The 20,974-nt window shown below is 38.1% G+C and overlaps 1 protein-coding gene across 4 annotated transcripts in view; it reads right to left on the bottom strand.

Moving 5' to 3' along the window:
• SHTN1 (shootin 1) overlaps positions 1 to 20,974 on the bottom strand; it is a 124,334-nt gene that overhangs the window by 18,564 nt on the left and 84,796 nt on the right. For 3 of the 4 annotated variants that reach the window (XM_017871251.1, XM_017871253.1, XM_017871252.1), the window contains exons 12-15: positions 18,070 to 18,152; positions 11,917 to 12,026; positions 8,355 to 8,408; positions 3,242 to 3,362 (exon numbers count right to left, since the gene is read on the bottom strand). In XM_017871251.1, coding sequence (XP_017726740.1) covers positions 3,242 to 3,362; positions 8,355 to 8,408; positions 11,917 to 12,026; positions 18,070 to 18,152 — 368 coding nt within the window. The remainder of the gene's footprint in view (positions 1 to 3,241; positions 3,363 to 8,354; positions 8,409 to 11,916; positions 12,027 to 18,069; positions 18,153 to 20,974) is intronic. The other variant, XM_017871255.1, reaches the window with a different exon arrangement.

Consider the following 20,974-nt stretch of genomic DNA (forward strand, 5'->3'; position numbering starts at 1 on the left):
TGGACACCTCTCTGGGCCTTGCTCTATGCAGGTGACACAGGACCTCTCTGTTCTAGTGGAAGCCCCAGTTCACAAAGCATTAGTTTCTATCTTCCCTATTTAATTCACCTATACTCTGTAGGCAGACAAGTTTGGACATTATTGGATATTTTGATTTAAAAGGCCTTTTCCGGCTGGGCGTGGTGGTTCATGCTGCAATCCCAGCACTTTGGGAGCCTGAGGCGGGCAGATCGCCTGAGGTCAGGAGTCAGAGACCAACCTGGCCAACATGGTGAAATCCTGTCTCTACTAAAAATACAAAAATCAGCTGGGAGTGATGGTGGGCGCCTATAATCCCAGGTACATGGGAGGCTGAGGCAAGAGAATCGCTTGAACTCAAGGAGGCAGAGGTTGCAGTGAGCCAAGATCACGCCACTGCACTCCAGCCTGGGTGACAGAGAGACACTTCGTCTCAGAGGAAAAAAAAAAAAAAGGCCTTTTCCTCCCAGCTATGTCAAGTCTCATGTTGCATGGAGCTGTGGCAGTTAAGAGAGAACGGCAGAACACAAAGATCAATTAATATGAGAGTTCCTGAAAATATAAATATGAAGTTGAATTCAAGATTTGCTTCTGATCAGCTCTATTCTGCCCTTGGATAAGCGTTGACTACAACACTAGGTAGCTTTAAACAATCTGTCCTTGTAAGAAAGATCTGCTTCTGAATACACCAACACATTTTCTGCAAAAAGGAAGGAGAGTAGTGAGCTAAGCTACAGCTCTTATATTTTTCTTGTGTACAAAGAGACATTTTAAAAAATGTACACTGTTTAAGATTATTATTATTGTATACTGTTTAAGCCGCCCAATGTTCTCCAAGAGGCACTTGCCGCTCTTTGAAACGTTAGTTTGGTAGGCCACAAGGCTAGGTAAAACAAGGGAGCATCAGTTAGATGCATAAGAAAAATCCTAAGGAAAAGGGTATAACATCCTTTGTCCCTGGGGAAGATAACCATTAACCTGAGATCTTAGCTCTGCAAAATCTCAGGCTGTCTCTCTTCTGATGTTTCCTTTCTCTACTGGTGACCTCACATTTACTTTCCCATAAGCCTTAGTGGGCAGAAGAAAACCACCCCAGAGATTCAAGTACCTGAGACGCCAACCTATCCAACTCCTCACCTCTGTCACCTGACTCCCCCCATGCAGCTCTGCGGCTTTACTTTCTTCCTTAGGTTCCCCCATAGAATTTTCACTTTGTCCCTCCACAGCCTTTGTAAAAATACTCACATGGTAAAAGTCACCTCTAGTTTGATAATAGAAAATGTTTTACCACCTAAAATTGGTATGATTTCTTTTTTAGATGATAAGAGTTTGTTAGTTTGTTTCCTTCCTTTTTTTTCTTTTGCTTTGGCTATTAGGAAACTCAAAGGAAATTTCTACTCAATTACAAGTCACTCTCTTAGCGTGTATTTGCTCTCTACCTCACCAATGAGTTCTCATTTTTCTATTCATTTATTAATGGTTCTACTGAATATGCATTTTCTATTCTAACTGCCCTAAAATAATACAAATATTTGTATATTGGTGGAATATAATACATAAAATGAAAGATTCCCACCATGTACACGAAATGTGTTCCTTTCTGTACTCTGAAATATTCAAATTTCCGTATTAACTAAAATAAAAACCTTTGCTCACTTCTTCCATTGAAAACTAACTCTGAAATGTGAGTGTTGCACATTTTGACCAAATTTGTGAGTGAAGTAAGAATGTTTCTGGAAGAACAAAAAAGCCAGTGGCAAAACACAAAATGTGAACGACAGAGCACTAAAACGGCACATCAACAAAGTCCTTAAAAATAGCAGTGTTTACATGAGCACTTTAAGGCTGAAATGATGAAAAGGATGACTCAAGCACTGATTAAGTCACAAAATGAATAACGATTGTATGTTACGTGGAGGCTGCATAATGCTCACAAAGCCATCCTAAGAAAAAAAAATGCTGTGACACCCCCTTAATTTTCCTGAGGTAGTTGTTTTGGGGGGCACAGTAGTGGGGAGAATCTTTGTAAGATTTTAATAATAGAACCTCCAAACCAACCTAAAACTGAATGGCTGATTTTTTTTTTTAAAGAAGAAAACAAAAGTTTCCTTTTTTTATAACAGAAGTTTGGTTGGTATGAAGCCACTCTGGATTCGAGGAATCCGTTTACTCAATTGTCTGAGTATATCTCTCTCTGAACATTAGAACTTGATGTTCAAAAACCCATCTTTAATATTCTAGCTACTTAAATTTGGTCAATGTGACTCAGTATTTTCCAGATTTAAACTGTTATGATAGACGACTTGAAGCTGACTGAACTCAATCTAGAAGCCTCAGCCCATTAGCCGTGGTTGCTGATTAATTTTACTTTAAGGTAGTTTTTTGAAGTCGGCCGCCTACCTGGCCACAAGGGGAAATCTCATAAAGGTTTCCATTAATTCCCATGACCGAGCTGATGAAACCACTGAAGACACGCACAGTTCTAGAAATATTTTGAGGCCTAATACAGACCTAATGTCACACAAATACAAACTGTGAGCTCGAGATTTGCTCAGATGGTAGGTACATTATAGTTGGTGACAGAGCTGGAATTTCCCAGTCACTCAGTTCACAAGTAGGCACATTAAGCTAAAGGGATACAAAAAGTAAGGATGATTTTCTTGCATTTGTAACTGATGTGTAATTTCTACTGCAACTACTAATTATTGTGTGCTTATTTCATGCCATGCACATTGCTGAGCATTTTTCACATATTGACTTAATCTTTAGAATAATCCTATGAAGCAGTGTTTTTATTATTCTCATTTTATAGATGAAGAAACTGAGGCACAAAGAGGTTGAGTAATTTGCTTAAGGGCAACCAGCTAGTATACAAGAGAACTAGGACCCAAACTTGGGCGGTCTGGCTCCAGAGCCTGTATTTCACGCTATATTGTTGCCAAAACTCTTCCGGAATGTCTTTACACAAAGGCATCTTGCATTAAACAAAGCAGATCTATAAATACCTGGTTACTTACAAATAAATAAACATACCAATAAATAAAAATATCTAAGAGTTCTTATGAGATATCCATAAATATCTTTACCCATCCCATACTTCTCACTCACATTAAAATAAATATTTTAATAATAATTTTAAAAGCTTGTTTCATGTTAAAAGAGACTTAGAAGAAGATGTTTCAGAGATGAAGAGAAGGACTGTGGAGAATTCAAACCGGCTTACTACTGCTATCTGCTTCTGCTGTCACCTTTCTGCGACGCAAAATCCTTTCTAACTCAGTTTCACTGTTTTCAGGGTCAAGGGATTTTAAGCTTCTTGAACTAGTGGATTTGTTAAGTGTCCCCTAAAGTGAAAACAAAACAAAACAAAAGGTTAATGTCTTAATACAACATACAAAAGAATACAAAAATCAAACCATGAAAACATTACCAGAATTTGAATGGAATTATGAAACAAAATGAATTTGCTATATATTAATATTTTTTAAATGTGCACATTTTCAACAAGACAGAGTGTTGGATCATTTAAGAAGATGCTACTGATGGTGTAAATGCTAGCTTTTGTTTCAGAAGAACAGTACAAGAACACTTCTGGAAGAGGTGACTGTATGAAATTCATCAGTGGGAAGGTACCTGCATATCGACGATTAAGACTGATGTGTGTTGACTGGGTGGAGAAGAGAATTGATATATTAAACTCACCTTAGAAGGGTATCTTTATATGGCAGCCACAAGCTACTAAACTGAAATCACAGCGGCACTGAAAAATGTGTGACTGATCCTTCAGAGGGTGACCCTGGCTGCACACCTGATGTCCGTGGCGTCGTAGCTGTCAAAGGAGGCACATAATGCTCTCCAGGGGCTGACCCAAAGAAGGGCTGCACTGAGCACATCTTGACTTCAGTATGAAAGGAAAGTTATAATCATACAGACAGGCAAGCAAGGGTCGGCATCTTAACTCCACATTCCTAACACAGGGGACAGTTAATGTATTATTCAGGGCCCAGAAGACACTGAAGGAAACAAGAGATGCTATAAATCTGTACTCCTGCTGAAACTGATACTGGCTTTCAAGAAGACAGAGAAAGATCCATGTTTCCCTGCTCTGGCTCCTCTGAGAAGTATGTTTACAGAGTGAGAGCTATGGTTTTCCATCTCCATTACTAGTCAAGTGTCTGTACAGAACACTGGGGGACGTATTTCTCAGTGATATATAAGGATTTAATACATCAACAAGTCTTTCATAAGAGATGCCCATTATTTCTTTGAAATGGTCCTTCTCAACTGTGCCATATACTTGGGAGGCAGCGGAGGGAGAGGAAGGCAGGAGAACCATAATCTTTTGATCAGAGGAAATAAGAACCTCAAGTCTGGTGTAACTTGCCAGACTTCATGCCAGAGCCAAAAGGCAGCTTTTGTCCACCAAGGCTAAAAACCTTCCCAGCCTCTGTAATGTGTGAATTCACTAAAGACTTGCCTTAATCCTGCTCCCTCCCTGCCTGCCAACTACCTGAAGGATTCTAAGAATTCTAGTGGCTAAAAATGGTAACCCTTGTTTCTTCTTTAGCCTATAAAACAAAAAACAAAAAAGGTGCTTATAAAATCAAATGGTTAAAAATCTCATATAACAGAGGTTATGTTATTTTGTTTAGGGAAGTTTCTCCCTAACTGCTTAAAGTTATAGAAAAGTAACCTGTTGTCAGGGAAGAAACTGACATAACAAGATTAGGAGATTATATTATTTTGCTGTCAGCTGCCTAATCAACTGGTTTGCAAAAGACTTAAATAAGGCTCATATTTTAATCAGGCATACAAATTTTTTCCCTAGAAGTATCTCTTTTTGCTTTTCATTTATTGTGAAAATTCATTAAATATATTAAAAGGTCTATCACATCACATGTAACACTTTAATGGCTTATTTTATCATTAAAATCTGGTTTCTTTAACATTGCTGATATGCTTCTATGTGTAGAAGAGTCACACCGTGAGGTATGACCGATACTGACAAGATACAAAAAATAGAACCATAGCCACTTTACATTTGAAAAAAGTACTACAACAACTATTCCCATATCATTTGTATTAATAATTTTTTAAAACTTACCATCTCTATCATTTGTAAACAGATACTTGAAAAACATAAGGTCATCACTACTAAAATAAGTTGTAAAACTACTACATTGTTTCAATAGCAAGGACACTGTGTAATTTTTCTCAATGGCTTGATTTAATTCAAGGAAAACTTATGTGTGTATTCGTATATACATACATACCTTTCAAGGATATCTTTTATTGATGAATGTATCTTTCACAATATTTTCTAGCTTTTTATTTGGATAATGGCATTATTTCCTCAAATTCTTGACTTTAGTAAGCTACTCTCTCATCATACCTAATTACTGAAGGAATCCATTTTCCACGTTCTAACCCTTGAATCCCCAACTTCTTTCTCCATTTACTGATAGATGTGGTGGCTTCAGCTAATATATGAGTAAACTTTCAATACAAGGGCAATTGTGGAGGAAAGACAGGTTTCTGCGTGACTCTCAACTGAAATGACGAAGAACTCAGCTAATAAAATACCAAGACTATTTTAGTTATCTCTTTATATTAGAAACATAAAATTTGGGAATCAGAAATTAACTGAGAAACTGTGGTACATATAATTCCTTCACTTTACAGAAAAGAGAATTCAAACTCAGGGAGCCTCAGGGTCTGGGGACAGGTCCCACAATAAGTCATTGATAGGGCTGGAACTAGCACTTAGATTTCCCAAGTCCGAAACCAATACTCTTTTTCTGCTTCAAACCACTGTGATCATTTAACAATCTGAGGCCCCACACTAGTCAAATGTTCATAATACTGACTAATCTAATTGTCAGGCAAAATTAACTATTCAAAAACTTCTGGGTATTCTGGAAAACTGAAGATGTCTGAAAAAGACCCATAATATAATTTTTTAAAAGTTGATTTAAGTTCTTTGATTTACAGCCAACTGAAATTGAGAAGAGAATTTTGATTTGTATCAATCTATTCTTCAGAAATCACCACTGTCACTTACAGTGGCTTTTTAAGTAACTGGGGTGACTCAAAAGGTTTCATTTCCTAAACCTCAAAACCTTTTGTGACTATGAGAAATGGACTATACATATTTTTATCTACAAAATACCCAGCTTTAAAACTTAGTGGAAGTAGGTTTGGAAAAAAGAGGTCAGTCAATACTGAGACATTAAAAACTGGCTTGAAAATTGTTCAACTCAGAAAATAGAATAGGGCTTTGAAACTCCCTCAAACCAGAGACTTGTTTTCTACCTGTGGGCTAACTTAGCAGAAGGCCAAATCACTAAGTCTTACAACTTGGGTCACATTCCATTTCATCAAAAAATAACCCACACTGAGCTTCTTTCCGGTTCTGTTCCACAGTAGAACCAACCACAGTGTTTCTTGGTTTCTTGACAACCCCTGGTACCAGTGCTTGTGTTTTTCAGTACACAAAACACAGGCTTTTCGTGTTCGTCTTAATTGTTTCTTACATGCCTTGATTGTGAGGTTGGCACCATGTGTTTTACAGGGTACTAACTTCAATAATCGAACTAATCTGAACTTCAGCAACAAGCACCACTAAAGACCCAAACGTCTGGCAGGTTGAGCTAGGAGCTTTCTTTTTCTCTTTTTTATAAGAATGTGTGTGGTTTATAGGCTCCAGGTGACAGGGAATTACAAATAGTCCATCCTCCCTCAAAGAAACTTCTATGGGGGAAGAGGAGAACTGCCACTTGGCAAAGAGTAGGGGAGAGAATCAAAAAACTTAAGGTAAAGAAATAATATGGTCAGGGTAGTAACTCCTAGTGATACATTAATGCCAGGTAAGGTGGTGAGATCTAAAGATAGATCCAAGGCAAGAAGGATGGGGGCAATTTGCATTAAAAAAGATGTCTTAAACTTTTTTATAATTTATAAATTATTTCACGAATTTCTCTCCTTAAAGTGGCACAAAATTATGGTGAATAAGGTATTTAAGAGTAATGCTGTAATTCAGTAAACTTGTTACCATCCAGCATTCTCAGAGAATGGGATATCTTGGCTAATCAAATACTATCATATGTACCTATAGAAACGTCTGATTTTCAAAATTAACCTAATTTTTAAAAAGTCAAACTCAGTATAGTCTACTCTTTCACTGTTGACCAGAACTGTGCCCCAGGGGACATCTTTATGAATATGAATTAGCATTATAACACAAACATAACAAAAGAGACTGTCATAGGGAGTTCTCCTTAATAGAACACTGAATAACAGACTTTTCTGATCAAAGAATCCATTAGATAATCACCACATGCTTTTTCAATGGCTTTAAAACATTATTCTGTAGGTAGGCCACCACTGTTAGCCAGTGATACACCTCTCTTCAGTGCTAATCCCACTCACTTAAAACTAAAGCAAACTAATTAAGCCATTCTGGGTTAAGTCTACTGTTTAAAGACATGCTTGATGAAAATAATCTTGTTTACCACAATTATGTGGATGTCTACATGCAATGCATAATTAGCACAGCAACAACAAACATGCGAGTATTCAGTCCTGTACCTCCGCCCCCATGTTTGTTGACTTACTGTGCATAATAACTGGGATTGGGACTGTAACAGGATCTGAGAATAGAGCTCTTAGTATCTGAAACATTTTCTAAGTGAGGCATCTGTCTCTGACAGCAACTGCTGGAGAGTGCTGTAGCCACTGATTCCACTGGCAAAAGCTCACAGTTTGAAAAGCAAAAATATGACTAGAAAGGGACACAAAGCATGCTCTCCAACCGTCAGAAAATAAAATTAGTAACATAAAAAAAGGGCCTCTTATTTTATTCCTCAATTTATCATCAAATAATTGTTTCGACTGTGAGGAAAGGCAGACTGTGACCCTGTTACGAAGATATTTGGAGAGGCGCTTAGCTTCACATTTAGGATTCTCCTTTTAGGCTTCAAAGCAAAGCATTATTCATCTATTGTATTTCTGTTTTTCATCAACATGTACGGATCCTTACATATGACCAGATACTTCATCTTCAAGTTGTGATGCCGGGATTGGAGGGCAAGAACAGGAAACCATGACTTTGGTGAAAGTGTAACCACTCTTTCAGAATAAAAACAGCATAGTGTTATTTGATACATTATTAACATATGTGATAGAGCAGTCTGTAAGCACAATCAAACTGGCCAAAGATGAGGCTAATTGTAAATGGGAATAAAACACACCACAAACAACTCACCAAACAACAGATTTTAAAATACTCTCCTTTCATTTCCCCATTAGCTAAACAATAAACCGAAATCTATTCTTACCAGTATTCCTTTTAGTTCATCCACTGCACTTTCGCAGCCTTTAGAAGATTCTGGCTATAATTTTAAAAAGAAAGAAAAATTACTGAGTAATTCAGTTTTAAGATACTAAACAATGATTTTTACATGGCAAAGTATTAGTAGCCTTATATTGGTAATATATATGACTATGTATATTTTTAAATTAGGTCTATGTCTTAAGGTTAGGAAAAAATACTAGCCATGTTAGTGCTCTCAAGTAGCAGTTAAACAAAAAAGAATATAAACAAAAAAGTTATATTCAAAGCAAAAGGAGACAAGCTACCCTCTTCTAAATACCATATTGTTACCTCTTGATTATTATCATAGAGAAGATTTGGTAAACATCAGATTTCAAAGGTCTGATTCCAAATTATTCAGAGCTTCTTACAGTAAACTGTTCTCCACCTGCATTGCTGGACTCTGCCAGCAAGCAGGGACTAGGAAGAAGGCAGTACAGAGCAGAAGCAAGCCACAGGGCAGAAAACCTCTCTCAGCTCCACAAGCTATGGGAGGAGGTCAGCTTACAGGGGCCTGACATGTAAGAATTTCACAAGAGGACAGAGTCCAGAGAGCAGGGACCAGCAAAGAACCTGGCTACAGGAGAAAGTTAGCAAGGCTGGCTGCCAGAGCAGCCACAGACCTCAGAGGAGGTGTAGTCCAATCCCTCATCTTGGAGGGAAAGTCAGGCTTGAGCAAGGTAGTATTTGAGTTAGGTGTCTTGATTACAAGCTCAGCTCTCTTCTGGCCATACCATGGACAAAACAATTTGAAGTAAAATTCTGGGTATGATTTGCCTGCTCCACAATGCCTAATGATCTCTGCAGATCACTCAACTAATTTAATGGAGGGAAAATTTAGCATGAGAACCTCATGAAAAGTAAGCTCAGGAAAGACTTCTGATCTCCCTCGTACCACTTCCTTTCACGAAGGATAGAGATGAAGGGGAAACTTGCCAGACATAGCGAAAAGAACCCCTTGAGCCTCTTATTCCTGGAGAAGAAGTAAGGTTATACTCTCTCTCATCAAAAAATGAGAGTGAGTCAACAGCAACCTATAATCCTTTCCTCTCAAAACAGAATTTAAAACAAGATCCTACTTCAAATTTTAAAAACAGAGAAGTAAGAGAGAGAGAGGTTTGCTGCTCATGTACAAAGCTAAGGCATTCAGCTCTCATAGCGCAGATTTTCTGTGAAATACACATGCCCTTAGTGCCAGTCAATAAGCACTAAGACACGAATTTCAACCACACTGGCACCAACACCACCACCAAAGGAATTTAGAAAATAAGTGGTTAAATTAATATTCTCAAGGCAGGCTTGACTTCTGCAGGTCAACCCTTCAGGTGATAAGCTGTGACATTCAAACAAATGCCTTGCCTTTAGGCATACCCGAAAGTGCTGCCATGCCACTCAGGCTGCCCTCTGACTGTGCAAGCCTTTTGAACCCTGGACCACAAAATATCACCATCTGTGACATTTCAGGAAAGCCCCTGATGGTACTAGGGGAAGACGTCTGTCCTCAAGCATGCAGCGACCATTTGTTTTAAAGGTTATTGACCAGGTCATTCAGCACTATATCTGCACAGTTTAAGATTACCATCAAGAAAACCCAGTCGTCCACTGATCCTTGCTCAGTTGCTTCCCAGATTTTGAATTGACATTAAATAATGTGTAACTGCAGGAAGAGTCATGGGAAGAAAGAAAAAGCACAAAGTGATATTCTGAAAATGAAAGTATGTATGGAACATTGCTTATGATTTAAGAAGTTTTCAATCTTTCTCTTTTGAAACTAATTTTGCTTCTTTATGGCATTGCGTTTTTTTCTAGTAATAGTTTGGTTTTGCTTATTCTTTCCATAATTAGTGGTGATGTGAAAGTCATAAAAACGGATTCTTTTTCAAAGGTGGCACTCAGACCTTTCATTTTAAAGTATTTTCACACTTTATTCCATTTGATCTTGACAACAACCCCATGTGTCAGATAAGACAGGTGCTGTCCCCATCTTGAAGAGAAGAAGTGTGGGGAAGCTGGGTGACAGTGCCAGGGCCCAACTCCAACAGCTCTGCTCTTCACTCTCTTGCCAGACACCAGCACTGGGCCAGCTGTGCCAGATCATTCTACACACTCAGCTTCTCCTCTAGTTTTACATTTCATCCTTTACTTAGAAAACTGCTTTCAGATCACTGGCACAAGACTGAACTATTTTACGTGGTTGGCTGAAGCTTCTGTTTCCTTAGATGTAAATTTACTCTTGCAGTTGAGTATTCTTTCCCTCTTTCCAATCCTTTCACACATACAGCCCACACTATAGCCCCTCTCACCTTACATGGCTATTTTGCCTGCCTGTGACAAAGTGGCAACCTAGAAAACCCATCAGAGGCCAGGCGCTGTGGCTCACGCCTGTAATCCCAACACTTTGGGAGGCCAAGGCGGACAGATCACGAGGTCAAGAGATCAAGACCATCCTGGCCAACATGGTGAAACCCCGTCTCTACTAAAAATACAAATATTAGCTGGGCTTGGTGGCGGGCGCCAGTAGTCCCAGCTACTTGGGAGGCGGCGGCAGAAGAATCGCTTGAACACGGGAGGCAGAGGTTGCAGTGAGCCGAGATTGCGCCACTGCACTCTAGCCTGGTGACAGAGTGAGACTCCGTCTAAAAGAAAAAAGAAAGAAAGAAAAAAAGACAAAACCCTCAGAATGTGTACTGAACAGTCATAACACTGGGGGACGTTCATGCAGTTGAGGCAGGGCACCCTTGAGAGGGAGAAATAACCAAACCATAAAGGTTAGTGAAGAAGGGGAAGGAAGAAGGGGAAGTGGAAGAAGAGAAAGAACCGGTCAGTTCATACCTAATTAGAGAGGAGAAAGAATATTTTTCAAGAAAAATGTTTAAAACTATTATTGGGCTTATTTAAATGTAACAGATATACAGAGATCATGAAAGGGACTCTTAAGCGCCTTCACAGATCCTGGAGCACTCGCTGTGGTCTAGTTTAGAAGAGTTTTTCTCTTTGAAGTGACTTGGAAAACATTTGTGAAATTAATGAAAAACAATCATATAAGTCTCACTATTTTCCCCAAAGTTGTCCTAGTTTTCTGCTGTTATTATTATGTGATTCCGTCCACTATAATAGAAGCCTCAGAAAGGCGAGGGTTTTTGCCTATTTTGTTCACTACTTTATCCCCCGTGCCTAAAACAGTATCTGGCGCATAGTAGATAATCAGTAGAATCACACAAAAGAATCAGGAATCAAAAGAAAGGATGTGATAATTGTTATTTGTTTGGTGTAACAGTTCATATCACTGTCTCTTGTAATGAGACGACAGCACCCCCAAAATAACATAGCTTCCATTTTATACTGATTTAGGTTCACCATGGATCCTCCTGAAACATGCTTATGTGAAAGTAAAAGTTTTTGTGACACATTAGCTTTATCCTAAGATTTGACAGTGAGTTCTGATGCAGTTTTCATCAAATTTCAAATTTGTACATTTAAAAAAGGAAATATCAAGCAGGGAAAAAAAGCATTTAGTTACTCCATACCTTTGTCTTCGGTCTGACTGTCTGATTAACGGGTCTAAGATGAACTCCCTTTTTAATTCTATCCATCATCTCTTCAACTGCTTGCCTCTTTAGATCTGTGACTTCTTCAGCTGTTCAAAGAACACATACATAAATCCTCTTATGTTACAAGAAAACAGCTACTTCCTATTTTTTGGTCACTTGGAAAAATTACACTATGTGATTAATCACAGTCATTTTTCATTCACAGTTGCAGAACACTAAAATTTACTAAGGTTAATAGCTATCAGGTAGCAACATTTAAAGGAAAATTTTACAGAAAAAAATCTGATCAGAAAATAAGAATTATAAAATCTGTAGCCTGGATCCAAGTCAATATTGTCTTGCCTCTGTCAACAAAGTAGACTTTGTTCATTTGTCAACATTTTTCTAGGTCTTTAAAATCCCAACTTTGTGCCTAATCCCAAATAATCTTTGTCTCAAAGATGTTTTACAACTTACTGTACATCCTATGTCAAAGAAATCAGCCCCGCCCAAAAAAACAACTACCAGAAATCCATTAGGGGAAAAAAAGATGAAATAGATGTTTTCTTGTTGGAATAAGTCTATAGTCAAAAGACAAACAGCAAGTAAATAAAATCTATTTTAAATTGCCATCTTTTGTTTAGGAATCATATGGAAAGGAAACATTTAAGCAAACCTTTCTCAAGTCTTTTTAAATTGTCACTGTTAAAAGAAAACACACATGTAGCAATAATTGCAATTAAGTAATTACATTTGATTTTAAAATTCAACTATCTATTGTTTAAACTTGCCACTACTTTGCTGCAAAAAAAATAAATACATAAATAAAAAAGAGGTGGAGATATGTATCAATTGGATGAATGTAACTGAGGTGAACTTAAACCTGTTGATCAGAAAAGTGAAATGTCTCTCTTGTAGAATAGCTTGAGCAAAATCACAGAACCATTTCAGAACATTTATCACCATTAATGCAGTTCTAGGTCTTGTGTTTACCTCCATCTAGCTCACTGAAGCCTACATATTTGAGTTTATCTCATAGGGACCTTTCAATTATCGTCTTTAATAGACTCTACACTGCCTGGCAATATGGTGGGCAGTCAACAAGTCTCTACTGACTATTGGCTTCTGAAGTTTCTGCTTTAAATGGCTACTAATGTCTTTACGATTTGAGTAGAAATGACTAAACCCCAAAAGCTGGCTTCTAAATGTTGAGTAGAAATGACTAAACCCCAAAGGCTGGCTTCTAAATGCAGGCAATCACTACTGCATCCCCAAGCTAATTAGCTCCAGTATCAGGCTTTGCAATAAGGAGGCCTTATTATGGCTTCTTTTTCTGCTACAAGGCCAGACTCCATTTCAACCCTGGGTAGCCATTCCTCTTGTGTAAGTGCCTAGGGGAGCAACTAAGAGAGACCAGAAGTTTCCGTTATCCTCATCTCTACAGGTCCACAAAGAGGGATCACTGCCATATTCACTGTATAACCTAGATTTTCTGATACCGTCCTAACTTCAAAGAGAATTGTCAACCTCAGAAGCCATTGAAATGCTGAGAATTAAAGTCTCTCAACATCTAAACAACAGTTTTCAGATATAGAAGTCAAAACAAGTATCTTTTGCCAAGCAACATGGGAAATATGATCACCAAAGTTAGAGCTCATCTACCAGTAAATGAAAGATGACTAAACTGTGGGTTGATCAATCATGTGCCCTTAAGCAGCATTGTCTTGGGCAGCTTCTTCTGATGGTTCACAAACATCAACAAAGGAACAGATAAGTAAATTATGATGGGTAGAAATTCATTCATTAATTCAATCATTCATTCCTTCATTCACTCACTCACTCACTCACTCACTCAATTCAATTATCTGCATATGTGTTGTGAACCACACAGTGCTTTTGCCGACCCTATTCAAAACCCAGGGAGATAAAACCCAGATCTGCCATCCAAGCATCTGGTATGGGTGTGGGATTTATTCCTGAGAATCTAGAAAATACTTTTTTTTTTTTTTGAGATGGAGTCTTGCTCTGTTGCCCAGAGCTGGAGTGCAATGGCACGATCTCGGCTTACTGCAACCTCCAACTCCCAGGTTCAAGCAATTCTCCTGCCTCAGCCTCTCGAGTAGCTGGGATTACAGGCGCGTGCCACTATGCCCAGCTAATTTTTGTATTTTTAGTAGAGATGGGGTTTCACCATAGAAAATACATTTTTAAAACATTTGATTTTTCAGAAAGTCTGCCATTTTGAGTCTAGGAAGAGCTGCATGGTAATAGGAACACCGCCTACAAACAGATTAGCACTCTGTAAGGAATGACTGAAACCCAATTAAATGCACCATACAAAAACTAATTAAGGCAGACAGATGGAGAATTATGGCCAACACCATTCAAATCTGCTACAGCATCTAACATAGCAGGAATTTAAAGTAGTTTCTTATATTTGCTTGCCAGAATCATAGTGATAATTCAGAGACGTGCCACTATCTGTATTGTGTACAGATTATAAACCAGGCTTTAATTTCTCAGTCTTTTTCAAATGTAAAGGCCGAATTGCTTTTAAGGAAAAGAAATCATTCTTATCAGATTCCCTACTCAGGCGCAATACAAGAGCAATGCGAGGTTAGCCACACAAGCTTTCTCTCTTGCCGAACCTGTTTTTGAACTAGCAAAAAGCAATCTATATGAACTTCTAAACTGTTAAGCAGTTCTAATAAATCTGCAAGAATCACCTACAGAGAGCTCATGGTATGTTTTGTAATTCTTTCTGCAATCACACAGTTGGTAATTGTCTCACAAAAGCATGTAATCAAGAGGACAATAGAAATATGCAGGATACTGGAGATTAAAGAAAAGGGACAAATGAAGACAACAGGTCTAATGTTATTGAACTGCCACAGGAAAATAAAATCAAATGCTCTTTGAGTTAGTGCTTCAAGGTCAGTCTTGGATCAGAAAGCTACATGTAATTAACTGGGGCTTAAATTTTAAGATCCACTTGAAAAATAAGTTAGTTCCTTAAAAAAAAAAAAAAAAAGACCCACAGACAAAACCATCACCTGATTACTCAATAAAACCTTCTGCTATTACCTCGAAGAAACAAAAATGAATTTCCAAATTCCACAGGATTACTATTTCACTAACTTTTTTTTTTTTTAAGGTAATTTAAAAAAAAATCTTATGCCACCATGATGTACCAAATTTCTAAAGAATACATTATAGTTGAATTAAGTTCAAATCTGACATCAGGTCATAAAGTTAAAGAAATTTCCTTAGCTACAATAATCACAAGAACCTGTGGGATGAGGATTCCCTTTGCCCCTCCCACATGATGGCTAGTACCTTTTCCATGTTTTTCCATGGTAACATTATGAGTATTTTCTGTGATGGATACTACTCTAAACACTTTTCACATTGTGAGACTCACTAATTCTCACAACAATCCTGTGAAATAGGAAGTACTATTATCCCCATTCTACAGATTAGCAAATCAAGGCACAGCAAAGCAAGAAAATACCAACAAATTAATGACCTGAATGTATGATTAACAGTAGGCATACTTTTGAAATCCAGAACTGACCTAATAAATACATTCTTGTCAAAATCAGAGTTATTATCTCCAGAGTGTAATGATCTCTTACATTCAATTCTTAAAACTATCTATAAAATATTCTGCAGTCTTTCTTTACAATGAAGATTTTTAGAGCCATAAGTAAGGAGTAAACGTTCCCCCACTTATAAACTCTGAAAACCTCATCAACTGTAAGTTAAAAGCCATCGTAAGATGCTAACCTAAGAAAGAAAACACAGTGAATGTGAGACAAGTCACTATGTTATAAATGCAAACCCCAAAGTGTCACAGAGAATTCTAATGTTTGATGCTTGACATTAATTCATCATGCATTTAATCATTGATTTATTCACTCAACAACTATTTTATCAGTGTGACCTATTAACAAGACACTATAAATAACTGCCTTGCCAGATAGAGAGAGGGCACTGCTTCAGCCACGTGTGAGTACAGTATGCATTATTCAAGGCTGCATGATTTTTAGGGTTGCTCCAGTCTAAAAATCTCAAGAGCAACTTCTATATTGGTAACTCTACTTAGAATCCCAAAATAGCAATCCGGTAGCCCAAGGATGTGTGAGAAAATACTGTCACATTTCATGAATTATAAATAAATATCATTTTGTGAGAAAACTGTATAGCTCCTAAAATTGGGGTTAAGAAATTTTAGAATAATTTTCTTTTAATTTAAGGTGCTATCAAAGTTGACAAGTTGATGATGTGATTTACTTGGAAGGAAAATTCATTTTATTCCAATTTCCCCCAATCCTCTAAGATATACCAATTGTCTCCCCCGAAAAAATTGAAACAAAATTTAAATTACAGCATCAGGAAACGCTAACAGCCAGTAACCCAAGAGCAGGGCTGTCCAGCAAATCACCAAAGGCGGAACTGCTTCAGAATCCTGCAATGCCTTGTGCAATGCAGAATTTGCCTTACAGCCCCATTAATGTGCAGAGGAATAGAGTCCAAAGGATTGCAGAAGGCAGGCACAGAAAGCCAATTCTTAGAGATGAAATCAGCTTGCATTTGTAATGGTGCTGCAAGATTCCTGCTAAGAGACAAAAAACGGAGTCCAAACTTCAATTCATTCAATATGCATGAAAGCAGGGGGATGCTGCCGAGAAGAGTAAACCCTCAAAGAGCTTGCAATCTGCTCAGGGGAGAGAGGTGGAAATAACTCAAACACCACAGCCAGAGTAGAGGTAGGGAGTGGGACATTAAATCCTTAAAGTAACAGAATTTAAAGCAAAATGCTGTCACAATGCATGGTAATGAGCTACTCATTACCATGTTGTTTATACTAACAAAATAGGATAAAAAGGAGGATGAAGAGTCTGGAACACAGCAGCTATCTGCCCCGAATCTGCATGGAGGCTATGGAATTAGAACAGCGGCACAGAGGACCAAGATCCGGCCCCCTTGTTTTAAGCCTTTGCTGTCACTGTGGGTGCACACCAAACTGACATCAGTGCATCTAGCCACTCGCTGGCTCTGCTCAATGGGAGGGCCCTTCTCCCTCCAGTCCCATCTAATCATTGTCCTGTATATCTCTATCTCCAATGAACCAGAGTCCTCTGAATTTTACCTCCCTAAATAGTTCCTGAATTCATGCATGTCTCTCTACCCCTGCTGCTACCACCCTCATCTAAGCTACCATCAACATTCATCTGAATGACTGCAATAGTCTTCCCTCATCCACCCTCATCCATTTACAGTCTGTTTTCTCACTCTCACAGCCGGTGTGATTTTTTTAAAGGACAATTCTCTTGTCCTTAACATGTTATACCTCTGCTTAAAACTTCTACTGCTCTTAGAAGAAATTCCAGAACCTTGACCTTGACCTCCAGAATCTGGATCCTGCCTACCTATTAGACCTCCTCTCTTGGCCACCATGTTCCAGCCATATCAACTTTCTTTCAGTTTCCTAATATGCCAAGTTCCTTCCTGGACACTTTGGACCTTTGAATCCGCTGCTCCTCTATTTGAAATGGTTTTACCCTAAACACCACCCACCCAACCCACCCAATGTTCTAAAGGCACAACTACTCAGCTTGAACATCACTTTCAGACACCAGCAGTCCACTTCCACTATCTCTTAGCACCGTGTACTCCTCCTTAATTGTATTTAAATAATTACATATTTACTTGTTTACTTCCTCCCTGGTTACACTAGAATGTAACTTCTATATCATGTATCGCCAGCACACAACAGTGTAGTAGTATATACTAAGTGTTTGACAAAGTCCCAGGTCACTTGCTACCAACTCTAAGAAGTCTTGCCCCAAATCCCTCATTTGGAATTACTCCCTCTCTCTCCAGTACACTCCAAGGTACCCTGACCTTTAATGAAAATATATTTGCCACTATGTCTCTCATTACAGTGAGGTGTGCGTGTTTATCTCCTCTGGATAATAAACTACAGGAAGGCAATGATGGTCACTGGTTCATTCTTATAGCTGTTTAGTGCTTTATACTATAAATGTTATACAACAACATGTTTATTGTCAAAGAACTTAACAAACATGTGAATTGCCCCCAAAATGTACACCATCAAGCACTTACACCAATGGAAGTGATGCTTACTTGCTTCTGGTTGAGTTGCCTTTTCTTTCTTAGCACCACTGCCACTGGGGTGGGATCGTTTCCTGATCATGGACATGAGGGATCTTTGGGAGAAAGAAAAAGATCAACAGGAGATTACTGGATACCTAGATCCTAAATAATCAGTAAAAATCTCACTCTTTGGTAGGTGCATGAATATACAACTACAATTTAAGTCGTCTACTTTCCATTTTTAATAATATTAAAGTTTTCATCACTTTACAGAAGAGAAATACGTCTCATCCTCTTCTGTATAAAACCAAACTAATTATTGGAGAAAGTACACTGCTATAACTAATAGTAAAATGCATACAGACTTAACAAAGGAAAAGAGACAAAAAATTTCAATACTCATATATATAAAATTCAGAAATAGCTATCTACGTACTATGTTAGAGGGGGAGAGAAGAATGAAAGAATTAGGGAGTGTTTCATAGGAAGAAGTGTTTGTTATCAGTACCTACCTATTTGTGAACTATGGGTATAAAAACATCTGAATCCACATGGTGTAGACCAAATACTTACAGATAAAACATATTTACACCACTCTCTCTGGTCCATTTAAAAACAAATCTATGTAAAATCAAATTATGATAAATTTGACTATACTAAAATTTTATAACCTTTGATATGCAGAATAAAAAGGATATATAACAAAATTCTATAGATCAATGAGAAAAAGCGCATAATACAAAATGGAAGAGAACCTTGCAACTCCAAAAAAGATGTCCAAATTTCCAACACATATACAAAAGAGGTGCTTGACTTCATTAGCTGTTAGGCAAACACAAACCCACGCGGGGATATCACTATACATTCAGCAAACAGACAAAATAAATCTGGTAATATCAAGGATTAGTGGGTCTGTGGAGTAACAGAAGTTCTCAAACCAAAGAGGATATATAAATTAATAGTACATTCCACTCTGGAAAACTCTTTGTAATTATCTAGTAGAGTCAAAAATATATGTATCCTATGAGCCAGTGATTCCACTGCCACATATCCAACAGAAAGGCAAGCACTTGTGCACCAGGATACATGAACAAGAATGCTCATGAAGAATTTCCGTAATTCCCCAGAACTGGTAATAACTCAAATGTCCATCAGCACCACAATGGATAAGTACATTCTGAGACCTTCATAAAGTGAATTAGGTATCAGTGAATATGAATAGACTTAAGCTACACAACGGATGAATCTTACAAAATAGTGTAGAGTAGGCTGGGAGCGGTGGCTCACACCTGTAATCCCAGTACTTTGGGAGGCCAAGGTGGGTGGATCACCTGAGGTCAGGAGTTCGAGACCAGCCTTGCCAACATGGTAACACCCTGTCTGTACTAAAAATATGAAAACATTAGCTGGGCGTGGTGGCGGGTGTCTGTAATCCCAGCTACTTGGGAAGCTGAGGCAGGAGAATCGCTTGAACCTGGGAGGCAGAGGTTGCAGTGAGCCAAGATCGCACCACTGCACTCCAGCCTGGGCAACAAGAGCGAAACTCCATCTAAAAAAAAAAAAAAAAATACATATATAAATAAATAAAAATAATAATGTAGACTAAAAAGAGCAAGACCACAAGGATACATGAAAATTCCAATTATATAAAGTTCAAAACCAAGCCATACAGATATTTACAGTAGTTTAGGGATACATGTTAGGCAGGAAAATTTTTCTTCAATAATGCAAGGAAATGATCACCATAAAAGACAGCGATTAGAGAGAAAGGTGCTTATCTTTGGAAACGAATCAAAGGAAAGAATTAGGGTGCCAGTATTGCCTATTTCTTGATTTGGAGGGTGATTACACAGATGTTCACTTTAACATTATTTTAAAACTGTACATTGGCTTGTGTACATATCTGCATATATTATCATTTCCTCCATAAAATGTTTACCAAAACATGAGTGAATCAATAATTTTTGAATTCCTTCAGCTGCATCATAAATGAACTCAGTGTGGTGAACTGTATTTGCAAAACAGTCCAGCAATAGAAAACAAATACTTGGAGGATAAGAAAGGCATAATGTTGCCCTTAGGAAAAGGGGCAAATGGATATACGGAGAAACGCTTGTTCAGAAGATATCACCACCCAATGCTTCTTTTTCATCCTTTTTTTTTTTTTTCCCTGAGACGGTCTCACTCTGTTGCCCATGCTGGAGTGCAAGGGCACGATCACCACTCATTGCAGCTCTGATCTCCTGCGCTCAAGTGATCTTCCTGCCTCAGCCTTTGGAGTAGCTGGGACTACAGGTACACCATCAATCCTGGTTAATGTTTTTTAATTTTTTGGAGGGGTCTCACCACGTTGCCTAGGCTGGTCCTGAACTCCTGGCCTCAAGCAATCTTCCTGCCTTGGCCTCCCAAAAGGCTGGGATTGCAGACGTGAGTCATTGTGCCCAGCCTCCAGTTTCTTAATCATTATAATTTCTAGCTTTTTTAACTTTTCACTTCTACGTTTGCTTATATTATTAATCCCCTTCCTAATTGCCTTTTCTTAAAATTCCCAGACTCACTGGATAATCTCCCATAAATCACAGTAGAAAGAAAAAAACACATCCTGCTCTATCCAGCTTGGGAACCAATCACGGAGCTTCTGACTTTGTCTAGTTTCTCTTCTTTGGGCTTGCAATGGCCAAATGGAATTAAATTATTTTCACAAAAGTTAGAAACTCTAATTTACATAGAACTTTGAAATAAGTATATTTTATTCTAGAAGTTATAAAGAATGAAATAAACTTTACTTGTTCAATTTGTTCAATTTGTCATTCTGTCAGCTGAATCTACTCGTTACCACTCCATGGTGGGCTGGGTGTGAGGAGGGTTCTCACTAATCAGATGTCTCACTTTACCCTCGCACCACACTCTGCACTGACTTCGCCTCTGGTTCTAC

The sequence above is a fragment of the Rhinopithecus bieti genome, unplaced genomic scaffold (assembly GCF_001698545.2).
Source record: "Rhinopithecus bieti isolate Rb0 unplaced genomic scaffold, ASM169854v2 scaffold_5982, whole genome shotgun sequence".
Lineage (NCBI taxonomy): Eukaryota > Metazoa > Chordata > Mammalia > Primates > Cercopithecidae > Rhinopithecus > Rhinopithecus bieti.